This window comes from Grampus griseus, assembly GCF_964374135.1.
Source record: "Grampus griseus genome assembly, chromosome: 12".
NCBI lineage: Eukaryota > Metazoa > Chordata > Mammalia > Artiodactyla > Delphinidae > Grampus > Grampus griseus.
The window spans coordinates 88,552,015-88,570,915 of NC_139006.1; the positions used below are offsets into that span (position 1 = coordinate 88,552,015).

Here is an 18,901-nt window from a genome sequence, read left to right on the forward strand (position 1 = left end):
GGCAGATGGACTCTCAACCACTTCGCCACCAGGGAAGCCCTCCTCCCATTTTATGAATTGACTTTTCACTTTTTATTGGTATCATTTGCAGCATAAAACTTTTAAATTTTTATTAAGTCCAAGGTATCTGTTTTTCCCTTTGTTGCTTGTGCTTTTGGTATCGTGTCTGAGAAACCATTGCCTAACTCAAGATCATGAATATTTATTCCTCTTTTCTTCTTAGACTTTTAAAGTTTTAACTCTTACTTTTAGGTCTGTGATCATTGTGAATAAATTTTTATGCACGGTGTTAGGTAGGTGTCCAACTCTATTCTTTTGGGTTTTTGTTTTGTTTTGTTTTGGCGGTGCCACGCAGCTTGTGGGATCTTAGTTCCCCCACCAGGGATTGACAGCTCTGTTCTTTTGTATGTGGATATCCAGGTGTCCCAGCACCATTTATTGGAAAGAGTTTTCTTTCCCCATCACATTGCCTTGGCTCCCTTGTTGAAAATCAATTGACTTTAAATATAAGGATTTATTTCTGTAGTCTCAATTCAATTCCATTGATCTGTAGGTCTAGCCTTATGTCAGTACCACACTGGCTTGATTAGCGTAGCTTCGTGATAAGTTTTGAAATCAGGAAGTGTAAGTCCTCCGACTTTGTTCCTTGTCAAGATTGATTTGGCCATTCTGGGTCCCTCGCATTTCCATATGATCTTTAGGATTAGTTTGGCAATTTCTGCCAAAAAAAGAAAGCATCTGGGATTTTGATAGGAATTGTGTTGAATCTGTACACCAATTTAGGGAGTATTGCCATCTTAACACTATTAAGTCATCCAATCCATGGATATGGGATGTCTTTCCATTTATTTAGACCTTCTTTAATTTTTATGACTTTTATAGTTTCCAGTATTCATGTCTTGCCCTTTTTATTAATTTTATTCCTAAATATTTTATTCCATTTGATGCTATTTAAATGGAATTGTTATTTTAAATATTTTCAGATTATTCGTAATCAGTGTGTAGAAATAGAATAGATTTTTGGAGGAGGGAGGGAACAATCATTTTTTATTTTTATTTTATTTTTTGAATCTTTTAAAGTTGTATCAACCACACATAATTCAATGGAAGTTTTTAGTGACACATCTTTAGTGCCTTTCTAAAGCATATAACTTAGTCGTCATAGATATAAGCATTCTATGCCTTTTGCACTCATACTTCATAGTTTTACGGGACATTTAAATTATGTAACTTCAATAATCCACAAAATTTGCATAAACTGGTTTGGGATTAAATTCGATCACATATAATTCAACTGGTGACAGCAAAAATGCACAGATGTATAGGGAGCCGCTTGAGCATTCAGCTTGGTTTGTGAAGAGAATGAAGAAATGCAGTTACTCCTAAGAATCTGTTAGGTAGAGGTCAATTTGAAGATCTTTGAATGTATATGGAAAGTGATGTTGGCATGCTTGTAGATTTTACAAATCTATGTTATTACACTGAAAAAACATAGTAATATGGAGACTGCAAAATAGAATCGATTTTTTTCATTTGTTTTTATCTATTTTGTTTTTCTCCCAGTTTTATTGAGATGTAATTGACATATAGCACTGTATAAGTTTAAGGTGTACAGCATAATGCTTTGACTTACGTACATCATGAAATGATTATCACAGTAAGTTTAGTGAGCATCCAGTATCTCATATAGCTGCAAAAGAAAAGAAAAAGAAGAAATACTTTTTCCTTGCGATGAGAACTCAGGATGTATACTCTTAACAACTTTCATACGTAATATACAGCAGTATTAATTATATTAATCATGTTGTACATTACATCTCTAGTACTTATCTTATAGCTGGAAGTTTGTACCTTCCGACCACCTTCTTACGATTCCCCCTCCCCCCAACCCCCCACCACTGGTAACCACAAATCTTATCTGTTTTTCCATGAATTTTTTGTTTGTTTTTTGAAGTATAATTGACCTACAACACTGTGTTAGTTCCTGGTGCACAACATCGTGATTTGCTATTTCTGTATACCACAAAACACAATTGAGTTTTGTATAGTGATCTTGTAGTCTGCAACCTTGCTGAATCATTTATTATTTTGAATAGTTTTTTAGTGGATTCCTTGGGATTTTCTATATATAAGATCATATCATCTGCAAATAGGGACAGTTTACTTCTTCCCTTCCAATCTGGATGCTTTTTAGTTTTTCCTTGTCTAACTGCCCTAAAACATCCAGTACAATGTTGAATAGAAGTGGCAAGAGTAGACATTTTGTCTTGTTCCTGATCCTAGGGGGGAAGCACTCAGATTTTCACTATTATGATATTTACTGTGGGCTTTTCATAAATGCCCTTTATGAGGTTAAGGAAATTCTCTTCTATTCCTACTTTGTTGAGTGTTTTTTTTTTTTAATCATGAAATGTTGTTAGGTTTTGTCAGATGCTTTTTCTAATGCATCTGTTGAGATGATCGTGTGAGTTTTGTCCTTTATGCTCTTAACATGGTGTACCGCATTGATTTTTGTGTGTTAAACTAGTCTTGCATTCCTAGGATAAATCCTATTTGGTCACAGTAACTTTTCAAAATATGTCGCTGGATTTGGTTTGCTAGTATTTTATTGAAGATTTTGTGTCTGTAACTCACAAGGGATATTGGTCTGTAGTTTTCTTGTGGTATCTTTGTCTGATTTTGGTAATAGTGGCCTCAAAGAATGAGTTGAAGTCGCCAGCCCAGACAAGAAAAATCGATTATTTGACCAAGACTCTGCATTTCTACTTCCATTTCCTCAAAAAGTATCTGATCATTTAGAGAATGGGAATAAATAGGCTAAATCATCTCTGAGTTAATCAAACTTCTTGAATTACATTTTTTAAAAAGATTTATTTATTATTTATTTATTTATTTCATTTTTGGCTGCGTCGGGTCTTCGTCGCGGCACTCAGGATCTTCCTTGTGGCATGCGGAATCTTTCATTGAGGTGCGCGGGCTCTTGGTTGTGGTGCACGGGTTTTCTCTTCTCTAGTTGTGGCACGCAGGCTCCAGGGTGCATGAGCTCTGTAGTTGTGGCGCGCGGGTTCCAGAGTGTGGGCTCTGTAGTTTGCAGTAGGCGGGCTCTAGTTGAGGCGTGCTAGAGCTCAGTAGTTGTGGCACACGGGCTTAGTTGCCCCCGGGCATGTGGTATCTTAGTTCCCGGACAAGGGATTGAACCCATGTTCCCTGCATTGTAAGGCGGATTCTTTACCGCTGGACTACCAGGGAAGTTCCTTTAATTACATTTTGTCTTTAGAAATTGAATTCTTCATTTAAAAAAATGACTAAACATAAGCATTAAATAATGCAGTCTCATGTTCTCAAGTAAGAGCAAGACAGATGTTTGGTGGAAGATGTCCCTGTGTCTCCTAACTGGGAAAGGATACACATGTCCGGACAGAGTGCCCATTCCTGCAGAGCAACTGGCTTGAGTTAAGTTGAGAAGGCGGCAATTTGACTGAACTAATTGTTACTAATAAAAAAATCACTGGAGAGGCTTATAACTTTTCTAGAGGGATTTGCATTTTTAAAAGAAGAAATGTTTTAAGTCATATGTAAGACAATGTTACAGTGAGACTTTCCTCTCAATTTCAGCAGAGGCCCCAAATTGAAGATTAAATGATTGAAAATGCCATATTCCAAATAAAGAAGGCAGACCAGATTCTTCCAGATTTTGCAGAGGAGGTAAGAAAATGTGTTAGGGAAAAATTGTGACATCGTTTCTCTGGAGGAAGTTGTGGAGTGATGTACAGTCCCATTCTCATTCTCTTCTCTTTCGGAAAGAGAGGGATGCTTCCATCCTGCCTCAAGCCAAGCAAAGGAGTTCTAAAAGAACCCCTCACTTTGGGTGGGAAATGGTCAGGAGGCAAAAGACCCTGTCACCCAGGACTGTATGCTTAGCTGAAGAAATTTCTACATCCAGGCCTGCTAAAGGGACCAGAGTTGAACTCTTGGGAGAAACCCTCAAATTTATGCAGTGTGCTCTCTTTGAAAGTGGCCAGCGCTCAACCTTACTTACCCTAAGAGCAATGCAAATATCTGACTGCAGAAAAATAGATAAACTGAGGTGTATTTATTGATATTATATAGCTGTAAAGATGAATGACTACACCTCCATGTATAAACGGGGATGAATCTCGCATACTGACAAGCTTAGAAAAAAAGCAGGTTACCAAAGACTACATAAGGTATAATTCCATTAACATAAAATGCAAAAATATGCCAAACCAGACAATATATTATTTAGGCAGATTTTCTATCTATCTATCTATCTATATCATAAAATTCAAGATAGGAGTTATATCTGGAGCAGCAGGGAGTGGCACAGGGAAATTCAAAAGCAGCGGTAATGGTATATTTCTTAAGTTTGGTGGTATATAACCAGGGGCTCATTTTATTGCTGTTTTCATAACATGCATATTTTATAACATTGTGTATTTGTAACGTGTATTTAATTTAAAAGTTAAGGCCAGTTTTATCAAATTCTAATTTTTTCATTATATTTACTCCCAACTGAACACAGCAGGGATTCTGGCAATCTGTGAATTCTTCTTGCTGGACCAAATTCAATAGAGGCCCTCTGGCTAGGTAGCTGGATGGTAATAAAACTCCAAATAATCTTTTGTGACAGGTAGTATTCACTTTTGCAAGGCGATGCTTTCTCAAGAGCTTTTTTATGATCTTGAGATAGAATAGTAAAACTCTATGTCCTCTTTCAGTCTAGACTTTCCAAACAGTTCTAAGAAGCTTTCCTCCCTTATTTGTATTTTATTTATTCTTTAGTTTTTCAACAAATATTTATTGAGCATGTACATGTGCCAGACAGGATATCAGGTGCTGTTATCAAGAAATAGAACAATAACAAGACTGCGTCCCTGCCCTCATGGAGTGTAGTCTAGCAGAAGGCCTGACGTTACACAGGAGATCGCACCCTGAATTTGGATTCACAGCAAAGTCCTACAGGTAGAGTTTAGGGTATTAAGAGAACATTTAGCAGGAACACACTTAGTTTAAGGAGTTCAGGAAAGGCTTCCTTGAGGATATTACGCTTAAATGGGGACCTGCAAGATGAGTGAGAACTAGGGGAAGAGCTGGGGTCCAGTCCGGGCAGCCAGGGAACAAGTCCAGTGCCAGGAGCATGGCAGTTTGGGTAAATGTGCAGCTGAAATGATCAGCACACACAAGTGGTTTGCTGGGTGGGCAGGCCAGATAATGGGACCTCTGTGCTTAGGATTTTGTACTCTACCATATGAACAAGGGGCTTTAAGAGGGGATTAACATGTCAGATTTATATGTCCTTCAGGCATCTAGGCTGCCATGTACAGGAGAAAGGATTGCAAAGGGAGTACTTGAAGAGAGGGAAGTAGGGAGACTAGCATCAGGGTAATGAAAGCTGCCAGAGAGGAGTTCTGGGCTGGAGATAAAAGTTTGAGAGCCATCAGAGTAGAAGGCAGCAAGTGAAGCCAGGACACTGGATGAAACGCTCATCAGTGTTTCCTAAAGAGGACTATACCTGTTCATTACCTGCTCTCAGTAGTACCATCTAGTCTAATTTTAAAATTACCGGAGATATCCCCAGATAGTATTATTTTTGACTAGGTAAGTAAGTAAATCAACTTGAGTTGATTTTTAATTTACTTAGGGGAGAAAATTAGTAAATAGCAACACAGATGGTGTGTGACTATGAAAAATGACTTAATTTGTGACACACTGACCCAGAACCGTGGAGACACAGGAGTAAACCCTCGCGGGTGACTTAGAGCAGGGCCTAGGCAGCGCCAAAAAGGAGGAGGCCTCTTGCCGCAGGGAGGGCCTGCGTCATCCACTGCCCACTTTCCCGGGAAGAAGGCAGTCCTGATCTCAGGGTGAGACTTACTCTTTACAGAAGCCAGCCAGGCGCCAGCGTGCAGACCCTGCCCAACAATGCGCCCCCGCAAGGTCCCCCCACCCGACCACCTAAAACAATAAAATAGCTGATTACTCTACCAGCAGAATGGGTTTATTCAGGAACAGCAAAAAACTGCAATTTAAAACGCTCAACCTACGGCAAACGACAAGCAAGGGCAAAGAACAACGCAGGGGAAACCCTTTTATAGAAGAGAAGGGGGAGTTGGGCGTGGCTGCTTGTTATAAACAAAGAGCCCATTGGAGGGAACCCCGAGTTGGAAGTGTAGTAGCTTCCCATTGGCTGGGCTGTTTCCAGACTCGGAGAAAGGCTTCCTTCCCCGCCTGTAGCGAGGTAGTGCCGTTCTTCCTGCTGGATCTCCAATCGAGGGGGAGTGGTGCCAGAGCTATCCCTTCTGGACTCCCGGCTCCATCTTAAGTGAGGTTTCTGTGTATTAATTTTCACACTCCTCACGCTGAAGCAGGCCAGTAACCTTCCCCACCACACAGTCCCCACACTCGACCACCCAGACTCCGCTCCTGAAAGAGGCTCCACCCCAAGCCCGCCCGCCAGGCGCGGGGCCTCGGCAACCTGCCCTCCGGGTGGCTTCTCGCATGCGCACTCCTGGCGCCCAGAGTTCCCGGCCGCGAACCGAACGCCGGAGATGTGGGCGCGGCCTAGTTGATTGGGCGGGGCTAGCAGACGAGGACCAAGCTGTGGGGCTTGGGGCGTGGCCTTGGGCACGGCAGGCGGGCTTAGGGCGTGGCTGAAGGTGTGGTCGGCGGTTTGGGGGCTTGGCTGGGAGGTGTGGTCGACGAGCTTTGGGGCCCGGCTCTAGCGTGGCTGGCCGTAGGACTGGGGCGGGGGCACTACGCTCTTTGACCTCGCGCCTTCGCTGTCCGGGTCTTGCCTGGGAGACTGGGCCTGCTGGAGCGTCCCTTAAGTCTGGGGTCTTTTTAAAAGACCCGGATGTCGCGTTGTGGGCGGGAGACTGGACTGAGCTCTGCCGCGTGGTGTGACTGACCTCGAACTTCACCTGGGGCAGGTGGGCAGCATTAGAATTCTAAGACCCTTCTGGGCTCGCAGGGCACGATCCTGAAGAATTTAATAAGGAAAATACATTGTTGTTATTTGTACCTGCCTTGTTCGAGAGAAGACTTAAGGCGGCTTCAGACACTGCCAGAATCTAAAGGTCATTTTGGACAGGTACTTTTTTCTCAGCTCCAGGCCGTGGCAGATTAAGCTTTAAATGAATAGATTCAGGTATCCACATCAGATTTTATAGTTTATTCCCCTGCATGAATCCAGGTTTGTTTGGGTTTTTTAATATATTTATTTTTGCCTGTTTTGGATCTTCATTGCTGCGTGGGCTTTCTCTAGTTGTGGCGAGCAGGGGACACTCTTCACTGCGGTGCGCGGGCTTCTCACTGCGGTGGTGGTTTCTCTTGTCGCGGAGCACGGGCTCTAGGCGTGCACGGGCTTCAGTTGTTGTGGCTCACAGGCTCTAGAGCGCAGGCTCAGTAGTTGTGGTGCACGGACTTAGTTGCTCCGTGGCACGTGGGATCTTCCCGGACCTGGGCTTGAACCCGTGTCCCCTGCATTGGCAGGTGGATTCTTAACCACTGCGCCACCAGGGAAGTCCCCAGGTTTTTTTTATCTTGTCTTTCTTTTCCTTAATGTTTAGCAGGTCCTGACAAACCATTTCTTAGGAGGGAAGCAACTGTTTTTGCCGAGACACATTGTGACAGTATTGGTTTTAAATTACATTGGATTTGTTGATACCTGGTGACTGGAGAAACCTCACATAAAGGGTGTAAACAGTGCAGTTTTCATTAAGCTAGAACTAGCAAACACACCCTCAAGGATATGCCCTTTGGTATATCTTAAACTTTTAGGTACTCTTACCTAGTCATGAGTGAACAGATTGTTCTCCAGCAAATCCAGAATATCAAGCTAAGGATGATTATAAAAGCAGAGGGGCTAACCATGGCGTCACCTACCCCTCATTACGGAGAATTCTTTTTTTTTTTTCCAGGCTGTTTTCTGAGCCTCTTTGGAGCAGAATCTGGGCTGGGGATCTGTAGAGGACAAAAAGCAAACAACTTTAATTTTATACCCATAGACAGGGCAGAGAACTGCTTGGTAGGTGAGGTGAGGATAGACTTTGAAAGGGATTGGAGAGAGGATAAGAGGACAGAGTGGCAGGGAGAGAAGTTAAAAGTCAGTTGGTGCCAGTTTGAAGCAAGTCTTGGCACGTTGGGTATGTGAGGATGATGGGGGTGGTATTGGACTCACCTCTCAAATATTAAGAGAGGAAGCTTCATGAGGAAATAGGATTTTAAGAAATGTTACTGTGTTGTATGAATTCAGTCTCCCTCTTTGGTGTAAGTTTGTTTCTAGACACTTGGGTAAATATCTAAATTGTCGTTCAGATTTAAACATTAGTAACTCCCATTCATTGAAGGCTTGCAGTAGGTTCTCCAGGCTCTGAGTGTTCTCTTTCACTGTCAGGGCCACCATGCCAGGCTGTCTGTTCCCCTCACTTTACGTTGGAGGATAGCGGGTTTCAGAGGGAAGCACAGCCAGGCCGAGCAGCCTGAACCCAACGCCCAGCTCCTCCTTTGCACTCGGTCCTGTTTGCCCTCTTGCTGCCCTCACCCCGTCTTTGTTTCTTTCTCTCTGTCCCAAAAACTAAAACATATTTTTATTGGTTGCAGTTGGTTTTTATTTTCATTTTTGCTTTCTAAGTTAAAAATACCTTCCTTACTCCCCTGCCCCTTGCCTGCCCCCGTCCTTGCCCCTTCTGTGATTTGAATTTGTTCTCTCTGTGCTTGTGTTACCCCAGAACTCCTCCTGCCCTGTCCTCTTCTGGGCCCAGAGTCCCGCTGGGCAGTCACAGTCACTGGTCACGGGTCTGCATGCCTCCCTCCACACTTCCCTCTCGTGAGTGCTATACAAACGTCGGTCTTACTTTCCTTTGAAAGAAGAGGTTGGAAGTTCATTCTACTTTATTTTTCTTTCTGGGTCTCAATTTTACAGGGACTTTAAAAGAAGAAAACCCTGAATTTAGAGGCTTGGGTCTGTTGAAGGCAATTTCCACAAAGTTAATACATATTCTTTTATTTTTAAATTAAGCAATCATTTCGCAAGGAGAAAACTAATTTTTAATCTGTGCTAGCAGTTCAAATTAAACAGTGTAAGGAGAATGCACATAGCAGTTAGAAAACGTAGTCTAACTGCATTTTCATGTCTGAACTATCACTCTGTTAACCAAAAACAAAGCTGTAAAATTTTTGACTTTTCCAAATTTCACACATGGGTTTATCTTTTGACTTAGACGAAATGCAGTTGTGTAAAAATACACCTACTTTGTGGTGAGTTCCTTTGTGGTCAGAATGTTCCCAACCTAACCATCATGTCAGTACTGTGCATGCAAGGACACCTGCCAGAGGCATGTCCACTTAGCTCTCTTTATGCAGAAATTAGGGGAGGAGAATGAAATATGATCTTACGGTGCAACTATAAAGCACTACCTGTTGATATCACTCCGGTTTCACCAAGAACGCAGGAAGCCCGGGAGACATTTGATCAGCCGCAGAGCTGTGCCGGAGCCAAAGTTCTCATCTTGCGGCCCTGCCCGCTCCTCTGCGCACAGGGCTCGGCATCAGCAGCGAACAGGGCTCACGCTCCTTCTCAGGAAGCTGTTGACGGCGGGTCCCACTTCCGGTCTCGTGCTCCTTTGCTGGACTCCTGGCTGTGAGTGGAGATGGTCAGAGGCTGGTGCTCGTGAAAGGAATTATAGAGCAAGAGACAGAGCCCAAGGATGGAGCGAGCTCTTGAACGTGCCCGGTGCTCCCATCCCTGCTGCGTCTATGTGCCCCGGCTGGGACTGTCTCCCTCTTCACTCGTGGAGCGGCCACGAGTCACTTGGAGGATCTTGGATCTTTTCCATGTACGACCACTGACAATAATGGTGTGATGGCTGTGTGCCATTGCTCCATAACCAACGTCAAAGCAGTCAGGAGTTGAGACTCCTTTCTATCAAAATAGCTGAGATCTTATCTTGAATGAAACTCTATTAATCTTTTACTGAAAGTCCAAAAAGTAAACAAGTTTTTTAGCCCATTATGCTCTGAGCTTTGAACACATTGTAAACATTTTTAGCTAAGTTTGTGACCCAAAGATAAAATACATTCACTAGCCTCAACTCTTGAAAGCAACTGGTTTTCTTTCTGGAAGAAAGCTATAAAATGTTAAAGATATCTTCTTTTTAATTAGGAACAAAGAACATAAAACATTATTTGTTTGACAGACAGTAAAAAGTATCTTTTACTTTCACAGTAAAAGATGGTCAGTTTTATTTGTTAGTTATTGTTGCATAAAATTACCCTAAATTTTAGTGGCTGAAAATCATAAACTTCTGTTACCCGCTATGTCTTCAGGTCGGAGTCCAGGAGTGGCTTACCTGGGCGGTTCTGGCTCAGGGTCCCTCGCGAAACTTTAGTCAAGGCGCTGGCCAGGGCTGCGGTCATCCCTAGGCTCCCAGGCCGTTGGCCAGCCTCTTAAGTCCTGCCTCTCACTCACTTGGGCCTTGGCACAGGGCTGCCTCCCAGCATGGCCCTGGCCCCCTGGGAGAGCGGGGAGCAGGGGAGAGCAGGACCCGCCTTCGCTTCTGCTGCGTTCTCTTCAGAAGTGCACTCCAGGCTGGGGGTCTCACGAGGGCCTGATCACGAGGAGTGCCGTCGGAGGGGGCCCGGAGGCTGCCACCGCAGCCGAAGGGCAGAAATAAAGACCCCCGTCGGGTGGGGAGGAAAGTGGCAGTGATGGGAGCATGGGTACCTTCAGAGTCCAGCTCTGCTGTGTTACAGGTTTTACAGGAATTTTTCCAGGAAATAAAATGAATTCCAGTCCTGCTGTAATTTAGAAAATCTGAAGAGCAGTGGAAGAGCATATGGGTTGTTCTCTTGAAGACTCTGACAGCAGAAATTGCATCTATCTTTCTGCAGGCCACAGGCGATCAGGACCTACCTGGAGTTTTGGTGTCTGGACTTGAAGGACAGTATGGTATATGTGAAGATCATGCTGGAGACCTGCAGAAACGCTTTAATCTCATTACCATGCAAGAATTTTTGGAAAATAAAACACAGCTGGGTCCAAAGACCCGAGCCGTGTACGTCTGGGGCGGAAGGCCGGCCGTTAGCCAGGAGCTGCGCACCCCGACGTGCTTGAAGATCGTCGCTGGCATAGGGGCGGGGCCGGACCACCTGGACCCGGGACTTATTGCCAGCTTTGGTGTGAAGGCGGCCAACACGCCACACGCCGTTTCCAACCCCACGGCAGACCTGGGGATGGCCTTGCTGCTGGCCGCAGCTCAGAGAGTCGTGGAAGGTAAACAGGCAGGAGACGCTTGTTTTCCAGAGATCAGATGACAGATACTTAATATCACACCTGATAAGGCCCTGATCTCTTCACACTGCGTCCAGGACTTTGTTGCCCTGAACTTGAAGCGACTTTTGGTTGTTTCAGCCTAGTCAGGGCCAAGCTTGGCACCCAGGCTCATACAGTCCACGTGATCTGTCTGATACACTGTTTTCTCCTCCACCAAATTCCACTAACTACGCAACGTGTGAAGTACTTTCAGCACCACTGCGGAAATGCCCTTGGAGTAGTTCACTGGCCGTTCAGCATGCTACCCTGGGGTGAAGGCCCCCAAGTGAGCAGGCAGAACCCCAGCTCCCCACACACTGGACCTGGCTGGGCGCACCCCGCGAGGAGCAGCGCAGCACTTCAGCACTTGGCCGTCGTCCTGGTGGAGCTCTGGGGTGAAGGGGCTTGAGGAAAGGAGGCAAGAACCAAGCAGGTTCTGTTTCTTTTTTTTTTTTTTCCCAATATTTTAATTTTAATTTTTAATTTTTGGCTGCGTTGGGTCTTTGTTGCTGCCCGCGGGCTTTCTCTAGCTGCGGCAAGCGGAGTCTACTCTTTGCTGCGGTGCGCGGGCTTCTCACTGCGGTGGCTTCTCTTGTTGCGGAGCACGGGCTCTAGGCGCGTGGGCTTCAGTAGTTGTGGCACACGGGCACAGTAGTTGTGGCTTGCGGGCTCTAGAGCGCAGGCTCAGTAGTCGTGGTGCACAGGCTTAGTTGCTCCGCGGCATGTGGGATCTTCCCGGACCAGGGATTGAACCCCTGTCCCCTGCATTGGCAGGAGGATTCTTAACCACTGCGCCACCAGGGAAGTCCGAGCCGGTTCTGTTTCTGACTGCTGGTTCACGTGTGCACACTCACAGACACACACACACATGCACACACAAACATATGCACAGTCACACACACACACATACATGTAGTAACAAATGTACAGACACTTGCACACGCCAAAACCAACAAATTTTAACCAGAAATCCTCCCTTAATGTGAAAGAAGTTGCTGGGTTTGTTTTTTTAATATTTATTTATTTGGTTGCACTGGGTCTTAGTTACGGCAGGCAGACTCCTTAGTTGTGGCTCGCCTGCTCCTTAGTTGCAGCACATGCGCTCCTTAGTTGTGGCATATGAACTCTTAGTTGAGGCATGCATGTGGGATCTAGTTCCCTGACAAGGGATCGAACCCGGGCCCCCTGCATTGGGAGCCTGGAGTCTTAACCACTGCACCACCAGGGAAGTTCCAGAAGTTGCTCTTTTAAAGCATTCTGCCAGGAGGCTGGGGTTTGTTATGAGGAAACTGCCCTGTTCCTGTCATTCTTCCCTTGCAGAAACATTTTGCTGTCGGATAGGAATGAGTGAGCGCCCAGTGTCCGCCCTGGACTTCCTGTAGCCTCGTCTCCCCTTCTGGCGGCCCAGTGAGGGTTGTGGGGATTTTGTGTGTGGTGCTGTCCACACTGCCCACTCTGCATCGTGTTTATTTTAGGTCATCATTTGGCCATTTCGCCACATCCGGAGAACTTTTCTACAAACTGGATGGGTTAAGAAGTGACAGGGACCACTCTGGGAATTATCGGCGTGGGGAGCATTGGCTGTAAGATCGCTCAGAGGGCCAGAGCATTTGAAATGGAGATTCTCTACCGCAGCAGGAAACGCAGGTAAAATTCAGAAAATGGACTTGAAATTGACTGAGCAGAACTTGCACCATCACTGCCTTAAATATAGTTTAGATATATTATTCCTGCACTTTTCATACAATTCCCCTATTCTGTTTCTCCAAAAAGGACTGATGATCAAGGAAGGGACTGTTGTGTTTTTATGATCACCCAGAAATGCAGCAGATAATCTTCTCTTCATTGAAAAAATTTCACCAGAGAGAAAAGAGATTTTGGCTCACCTACAGCTGTGCTCTGTTTCAGTTTGTACAGTGATTCTTTCTGGTCATGGGAGATGCTGTCCACACTTGAACACACATAACACACAGGTGTATGCTTCCCCCCCCCCAGTATTCAGTCTGAAACCCTCTTCCTCATACTCCACCAGCAGCATTCAGCCCAACACCCAGTCCTGTTAATTTTGTCTCAGAACAACCCTCAGACCTGCCTGTTCACTCTCACTTCATCGCTGCCACCTGCCACCGGCCTAGGCCCCGGCCTTTCTCACCTGCCCTGCCCTCTAAGGGGCTGCTCTCTGCTCTCGAACTTCAGCCCCGTCTGCAGACCGGCCAGATGATGGCGCTGTTCGCAGCCTTTCAGTGGCTTCTGTTGCCACGGAATAGATTTCCACTCCCAGAGGCAGGGTGAGCTGGGAGACTTCACATCAGGACTGCCCTCTTTTCAGTCACCCTGTTTGCACAGTGGATAGTGGCGAGGCTTCGGTAGCTGTCACCGCTCCCAGTGCGGTGAGGGCCGCCGCAGAGGCCAGGACAAGGCGTGTGAGGTGGGCAGGGCTTTCACAGTGGCAGCGTGTGCTGGCCGTTCCTCTTTCCTTCAGGTGCTCTGTGGCCAAGATGTGTAGAAAGAATTCATGTATTTTTGTATTCCATATTTGTAGGGCAGTAGCGGCTACCAGGGATGCTGTGACCTCCTGGAGCTTGGAATTTCTGTTGAATAATCAGCTGTCTGGGGTGCCCAGAGCAGGAGTTAGGATTGGACCCAAAACAGAGCTCTCAATCCTGCCCGCACCAGACCCTTGGATCCTTGCTCTCTGTTGAACAGATGGCACTCCCAGGCTCTCTCCCGTTTTGTTATTTTTCTCTGGAAATTCTGATATGTTTGCTCATATGCAGCAATGCTGGACGTCACTGAAAGCATGTCTGACACCATCGGGCTTGTACCAGACTCTGGGGGCTCAAAGTTGAGTGAGAGGAAGCTCCTGACCTCAAGGGGCTCGCAGTCTGGTGTGACACCCCACAGACACGGGGCTCAGAGCACCCAGAGACGCCCACGGCGTTTCCATGGGTGAGCCCTGGCCTCGGGGTCCAGCCGCCTCTGGACCCAGGTGGGGGTCTGGCCCACGGGAGGACAGACTGAGTCCATGGCTCCTCTCAGAAACTCCTTCCGGGAGTTGATGAATTTCTAACTAGAGAACGTGGTTTTTCTCCCTTGTTCCCTTCATAGAAAATCGGAGGAGGAGGAAGCCATTGGGGCCACTTGCTGTGAGAGGCTGGATGACCTGCTTCAGCGATCGGACTTTGTGATGTTGGCTGTGAGCCTGACGCCCCAGGCCCGGGGCCTGATCGGGAAGCGCGAGCTGAGTGCGATGGAGCGCACTGCTACTCTCTCAACATCGGCAGCGGTGCGCGCTCCACCGCTGTGTGGAGGCTGGGGGGCTGTGGGGGCTGTGCAGGAGGGCCCCGCCCCCAGCCATGGCCATCCTCTCAGCATTCCCAGGCAAGCTTTTCCCTGAATGGTCTGAAAAATCCACTTAGACTGCTGGGTGGTGAGTTAAAGGGGTTTTACTTTATATGTAGAAATACGTCTGATTTTTGTCTTCACATCATTTTGAACCTCAAATTAGTAACAAAAAGAATGAGAATCGTACACTGTGGGGTTTTCAGATCCAAGTACGGGCATCTCCTCAGGTAGCAGAATCAGTTTGACCTTCCACGTATAATCAAGCAAAATTTATGGGGATGAATTTTCAGAGCCTCAGTTTAAAAAAATAACTTTGTGTTAGTTTGTTTGGTTGGTTCTCTGACATTTTCGTAGAGCTTTGTGTGTTTGCATACAGGCGGCTTTAGGCCCCGCGCGATAACCAGATATTCTGGTGCGTTGGTGTGGCATTTGTGAAGAAGAAAGCATCGGAGTGCTCGACGCTGGGGGTGCCAGCACACGGGAGGATCGGTGCTGGCCTCAAACGTGCAGGCGGCTTGCCCTTGGGATCAGGGGCAGAAGACATGTGAGAGCTGGCGTCACCAGCAGCCACCTGTGTCTCATCTGTAAAACAAGGAAAACAGGGCTTGCCGTGAAACCCCACAGGGCCAAGCTAGAATGCTTCAAGGTTTTCTGAAAATTCAGACCCTGTAGATGAGCAGGAAGGACCAGTGCCTTATATGCTTTTGGTAATGTCAGAGGTCGGTGACGAAGTAAAGATTCTGGAAAAACAGACACCCCAGGTAGGAGCTTGGGACTAGGTTTCTCCACCAGCAGCACAGGCAGGCTGGGTGCTGTGTCTTGACCTGTAGGGCGGCTCAGCACGCCAGCGGGAAGGAGGTTCCTTGAAGGTCTCTGCTGGGAGGAAGGGGTTTCCTTCTCACCTGCTGCTGCTATCTTGTATTTGAAATGCAGTTATGGGTGATGTTTGTGGCTGTTTGGTTTTTTAACGTGTACCTAAAACTACTATCTGGGGGCTGTTTCCCGGAACCCTGCGGTGGCTTTGGGAGGCGGTGTGGTGAAGTGGCAGGGCCCAGGCTCAGGGTCAGACAGACCTGGCCTCGGATCTGGGTAGATGCTTTAGAAGCACGTGACTTTGGCTGAGCATGTAACCTACAAGCCTCACGTGTAAAAAGAGTATTGACTTTTGCTGGGTAAGTGGAGGAGGTGGCGAGACAGCATCTGTAAAGGGTTTAGTGCGCCGCCTGGCATGTAGCAGGCTCTCAGTGTCTGAGAACGAAATGGCAGAATGAAGTTCACATGCTGTCAAACCTGTGACAAGATCAAGACATGTTTGAACAGTAGTGAATGTGACCAGAGTGCACTGTCTGTGGGACCTACCGAGGAGGGGTCTCGTCCACCCAGGTCTGTTAGTTGATCAAGACGCCCTGGTGGAAGCCCTTCAGACCGGGGTCATTAAAGCAGCAGCGCTCGATGTGACGTACCCAGAACCCCTGCCGTGGATGGAGACTGCACAGGACAGCCGTTCTCAGATCAAGCCAAGTAGTCCTCCCTTTACCCACCGACCCTGGTTTGCCTTCTGCAGCATCAAAGGCGAGCTCTGATTATTCTCCTCTTTACAAACCTTCATGTGTTTTAAGACAACCACTACATTTCATCTTAGTCTCTTTTTTTTTGAGGCTAAGTATCTTCCTATCCTTCAGTTGCAGCCTAAATGATGTCATTTCCAGACACCTTGCCTTCCAGCACTTTAGAGTTTACAGTCCTTTGAAAATGTGCTCCTGAGAATGGCACACAGTATGCATGTTGTGGCCTGACCACTGTAGAGAGATTACACAAAGGCTGTGTTGGCAGCACCCTTCCTCGAAGCCTCACTGCACCTTAACTCGTTAAGTTTTTAGTCAGCTAAAATTGAAATTGTTATTCTCTCAATTGTTTTTTAAGTTTATGTGTGGAATTTTACATTTATTTGTATTTAATTTCATTTGCTTGTGTGTTTTGACCCAGTGATCCAGCCTGTTGGGACTGGAGTCTTGGTCTGTCACTTATTTGGAATCTTGATGCTGTCATTCATTAAACCAGCTATTCCTACCTTTGATTCCTCCAGCTTTGATTTCTATCCAGTAAGCAAATTACTGTCAGATGAATGTTTGACATTATGACCAAATTTAATACCTAAGTTTATCAAGATTGGTCATAGAACTTACAGACATTTCTGAGAAAAACAATAATTTATTCAGAGCAGAGTTTCTCAAAATGTGGTCTGGAGACCCTTTCAGGGGGTCTGTGAAGTCAAAACTAATTTTTTTTTTCTTTTTAAAGGTCTAACTGGATTTATTTAATAATTCATGAATCAGGCAGCATCCTGTCTAGCAACTAGAGAGGAGCTCCCAAGTCAAAACTATTTTCATGATACTGTAAGACGTTATTTATTTCCACTCATGTTTTCTCACACAAGTGTACCGTGGAGTCTTCCAGAGACTTAAGGACATGTGATGACATCATCACTCTGACAGCTAATGAAATGCGTGCTTCTGTATGATTGTATTAAATTTTTTTCAGTTTTAATTTCTAATACAATAAATGTTGATAGGCATAACCCTCATAAACACATGTTCTTTGGGGTTCTCAATTTTTAAGAGCGTAAAGACCAAATAAGAGAGCAACTAATCTAGAACAGAAAATAATTTCAATATAAATGAAGAAGCATGACCATTGTAGACAGTTGTCAACTTACTCAAAAATGGAGAAGTCATGTTATCACCCCTGTCGCCTGCTAAAATGAACTTTTACTCACAAGTCACAAGGCAAATACTAGGGTTATATCCCAAAGCTTAGTTTATTCTAATAGGTGATGCACTCCCAGTGTCCCATGTGAAATCATTTTTGTGGCCAAGAGGTTTAACAACTATTTTATGAATAACTTATATTCAGATCCCATGTTAATTTCTAATCTGTATATTTATCAGATAGGTCTGAGTTTTCATCTTGGTTTTTCAGGGAGACATTTTGATGCCACTTACCATGAAAAAAGTAATTTAAAAAGTCGGAAACCTGTGGTTATTTAGTCATACTACATAAGTATTCTTTGCTTTACAAAAGGATTTACTGTGGTTTTTTTTTTTTTGCGGTATGCGGGCCTGTCACTGCTGTGGCCTCTCCCGTTGCGGAGCACAGATTCAGCGGCCATGGCTCACGGGCCCAGCCGCTCCGTGGCATGTGGGATTCTCCCGGACCGGGGCACGACCCTGCGTCCCCTGCATCGGCAGGTGGACTCTCAACCACTGCGCCACCAGGGAAGCCCCCTGTATATTATTTTAAAAAGAAAAACTTCATTTGCCAATAGCGCCAGGAGTCCCCAAGATCACCTTCAGCCTTAATGATTTGCTAGCAAGACTCACAGAACTCAGAAAAGCTTTTCTACTCACAGTTACAGCTTATTACAGTGAAATGATATAGTTTAAAATCAGCAAAGGGAGAAAACTCATAGGGGAGTCGAGGAGAACCAGGCTTGCACTTCCAGTTGTCCCCCCAATGGAGTTGTGTGGACAGTGCTACCACCTCCAGCAATGGTGTGTGACGACACACGTTAAGTATTTCCAACCAGGGGAGCTCATCCCAGCGTTGGTATCAGGGGGTCAGTCATGTAGGTGTGGAGTGCCCACATGTCTGACACTGGCTTCGTAGTCTCCAGACCCTGCAGAGGTCAAACTGATACAGATTGGCCTAGAGCCCTAGGCGAACAAAAACAGGTATTCACCACAAATTAAATCACTAGCATAAACTATCTGGCTTTGCTCAAGGCCCCAAGTATAAGACACTCTTACCAGGCAGTATATCTCAAGGGCTCACAGGTTATCTTCCAGAGGCCAGTCAAAGGCCAGTCCTATCTTTGGAATGTGCAGGGTTCAAGAACTCCAAGCCTGCCTGCTGAGTTAATTCTTTACTACACAGGCCAGCCACTGGCCCTTGGCCTTAGCTGTCTCAGAGCAAAATGGTGTTTATTGGATTATCTACATTTATTACAGTATTTATATGACAGATACAGTATGACTTCGCCTAACATTTGGAGGAGCCAATGTGGGGCAGGGATAGATTTAAAGAAACTAACCCATTGTATTTTTGTACCAATATGATTACTTGTTCCCCCCAACCTCTTGATCTACCACTATTTGTACATTATGATGAACTTGTGTAGCACTATTTAGTATATAAATTAGCTGGTATTGACCTAAATCCAGTATT

At 45.5% G+C, this 18,901-nt stretch overlaps 1 protein-coding gene across 1 annotated transcript; it reads left to right on the forward strand.

Moving 5' to 3' along the window:
- The first annotated feature begins 3,629 nt into the window (after nucleotides 1-3,629).
- Nucleotides 3,630-16,741, forward strand: LOC309830612 (glyoxylate/hydroxypyruvate reductase B-like). Its single transcript, XM_082667235.1, is given in 5 exon segments — nucleotides 3,630-3,705; nucleotides 12,808-12,979; nucleotides 14,441-14,601; nucleotides 14,604-14,618; nucleotides 16,061-16,741. Coding segments are annotated over 4 exon segments (408 nt in total). The 5' UTR covers nucleotides 3,630-3,705; nucleotides 12,808-12,947; the 3' UTR covers nucleotides 16,261-16,741.
- Nucleotides 16,742-18,901: the final 2,160 nt, after the last annotated feature.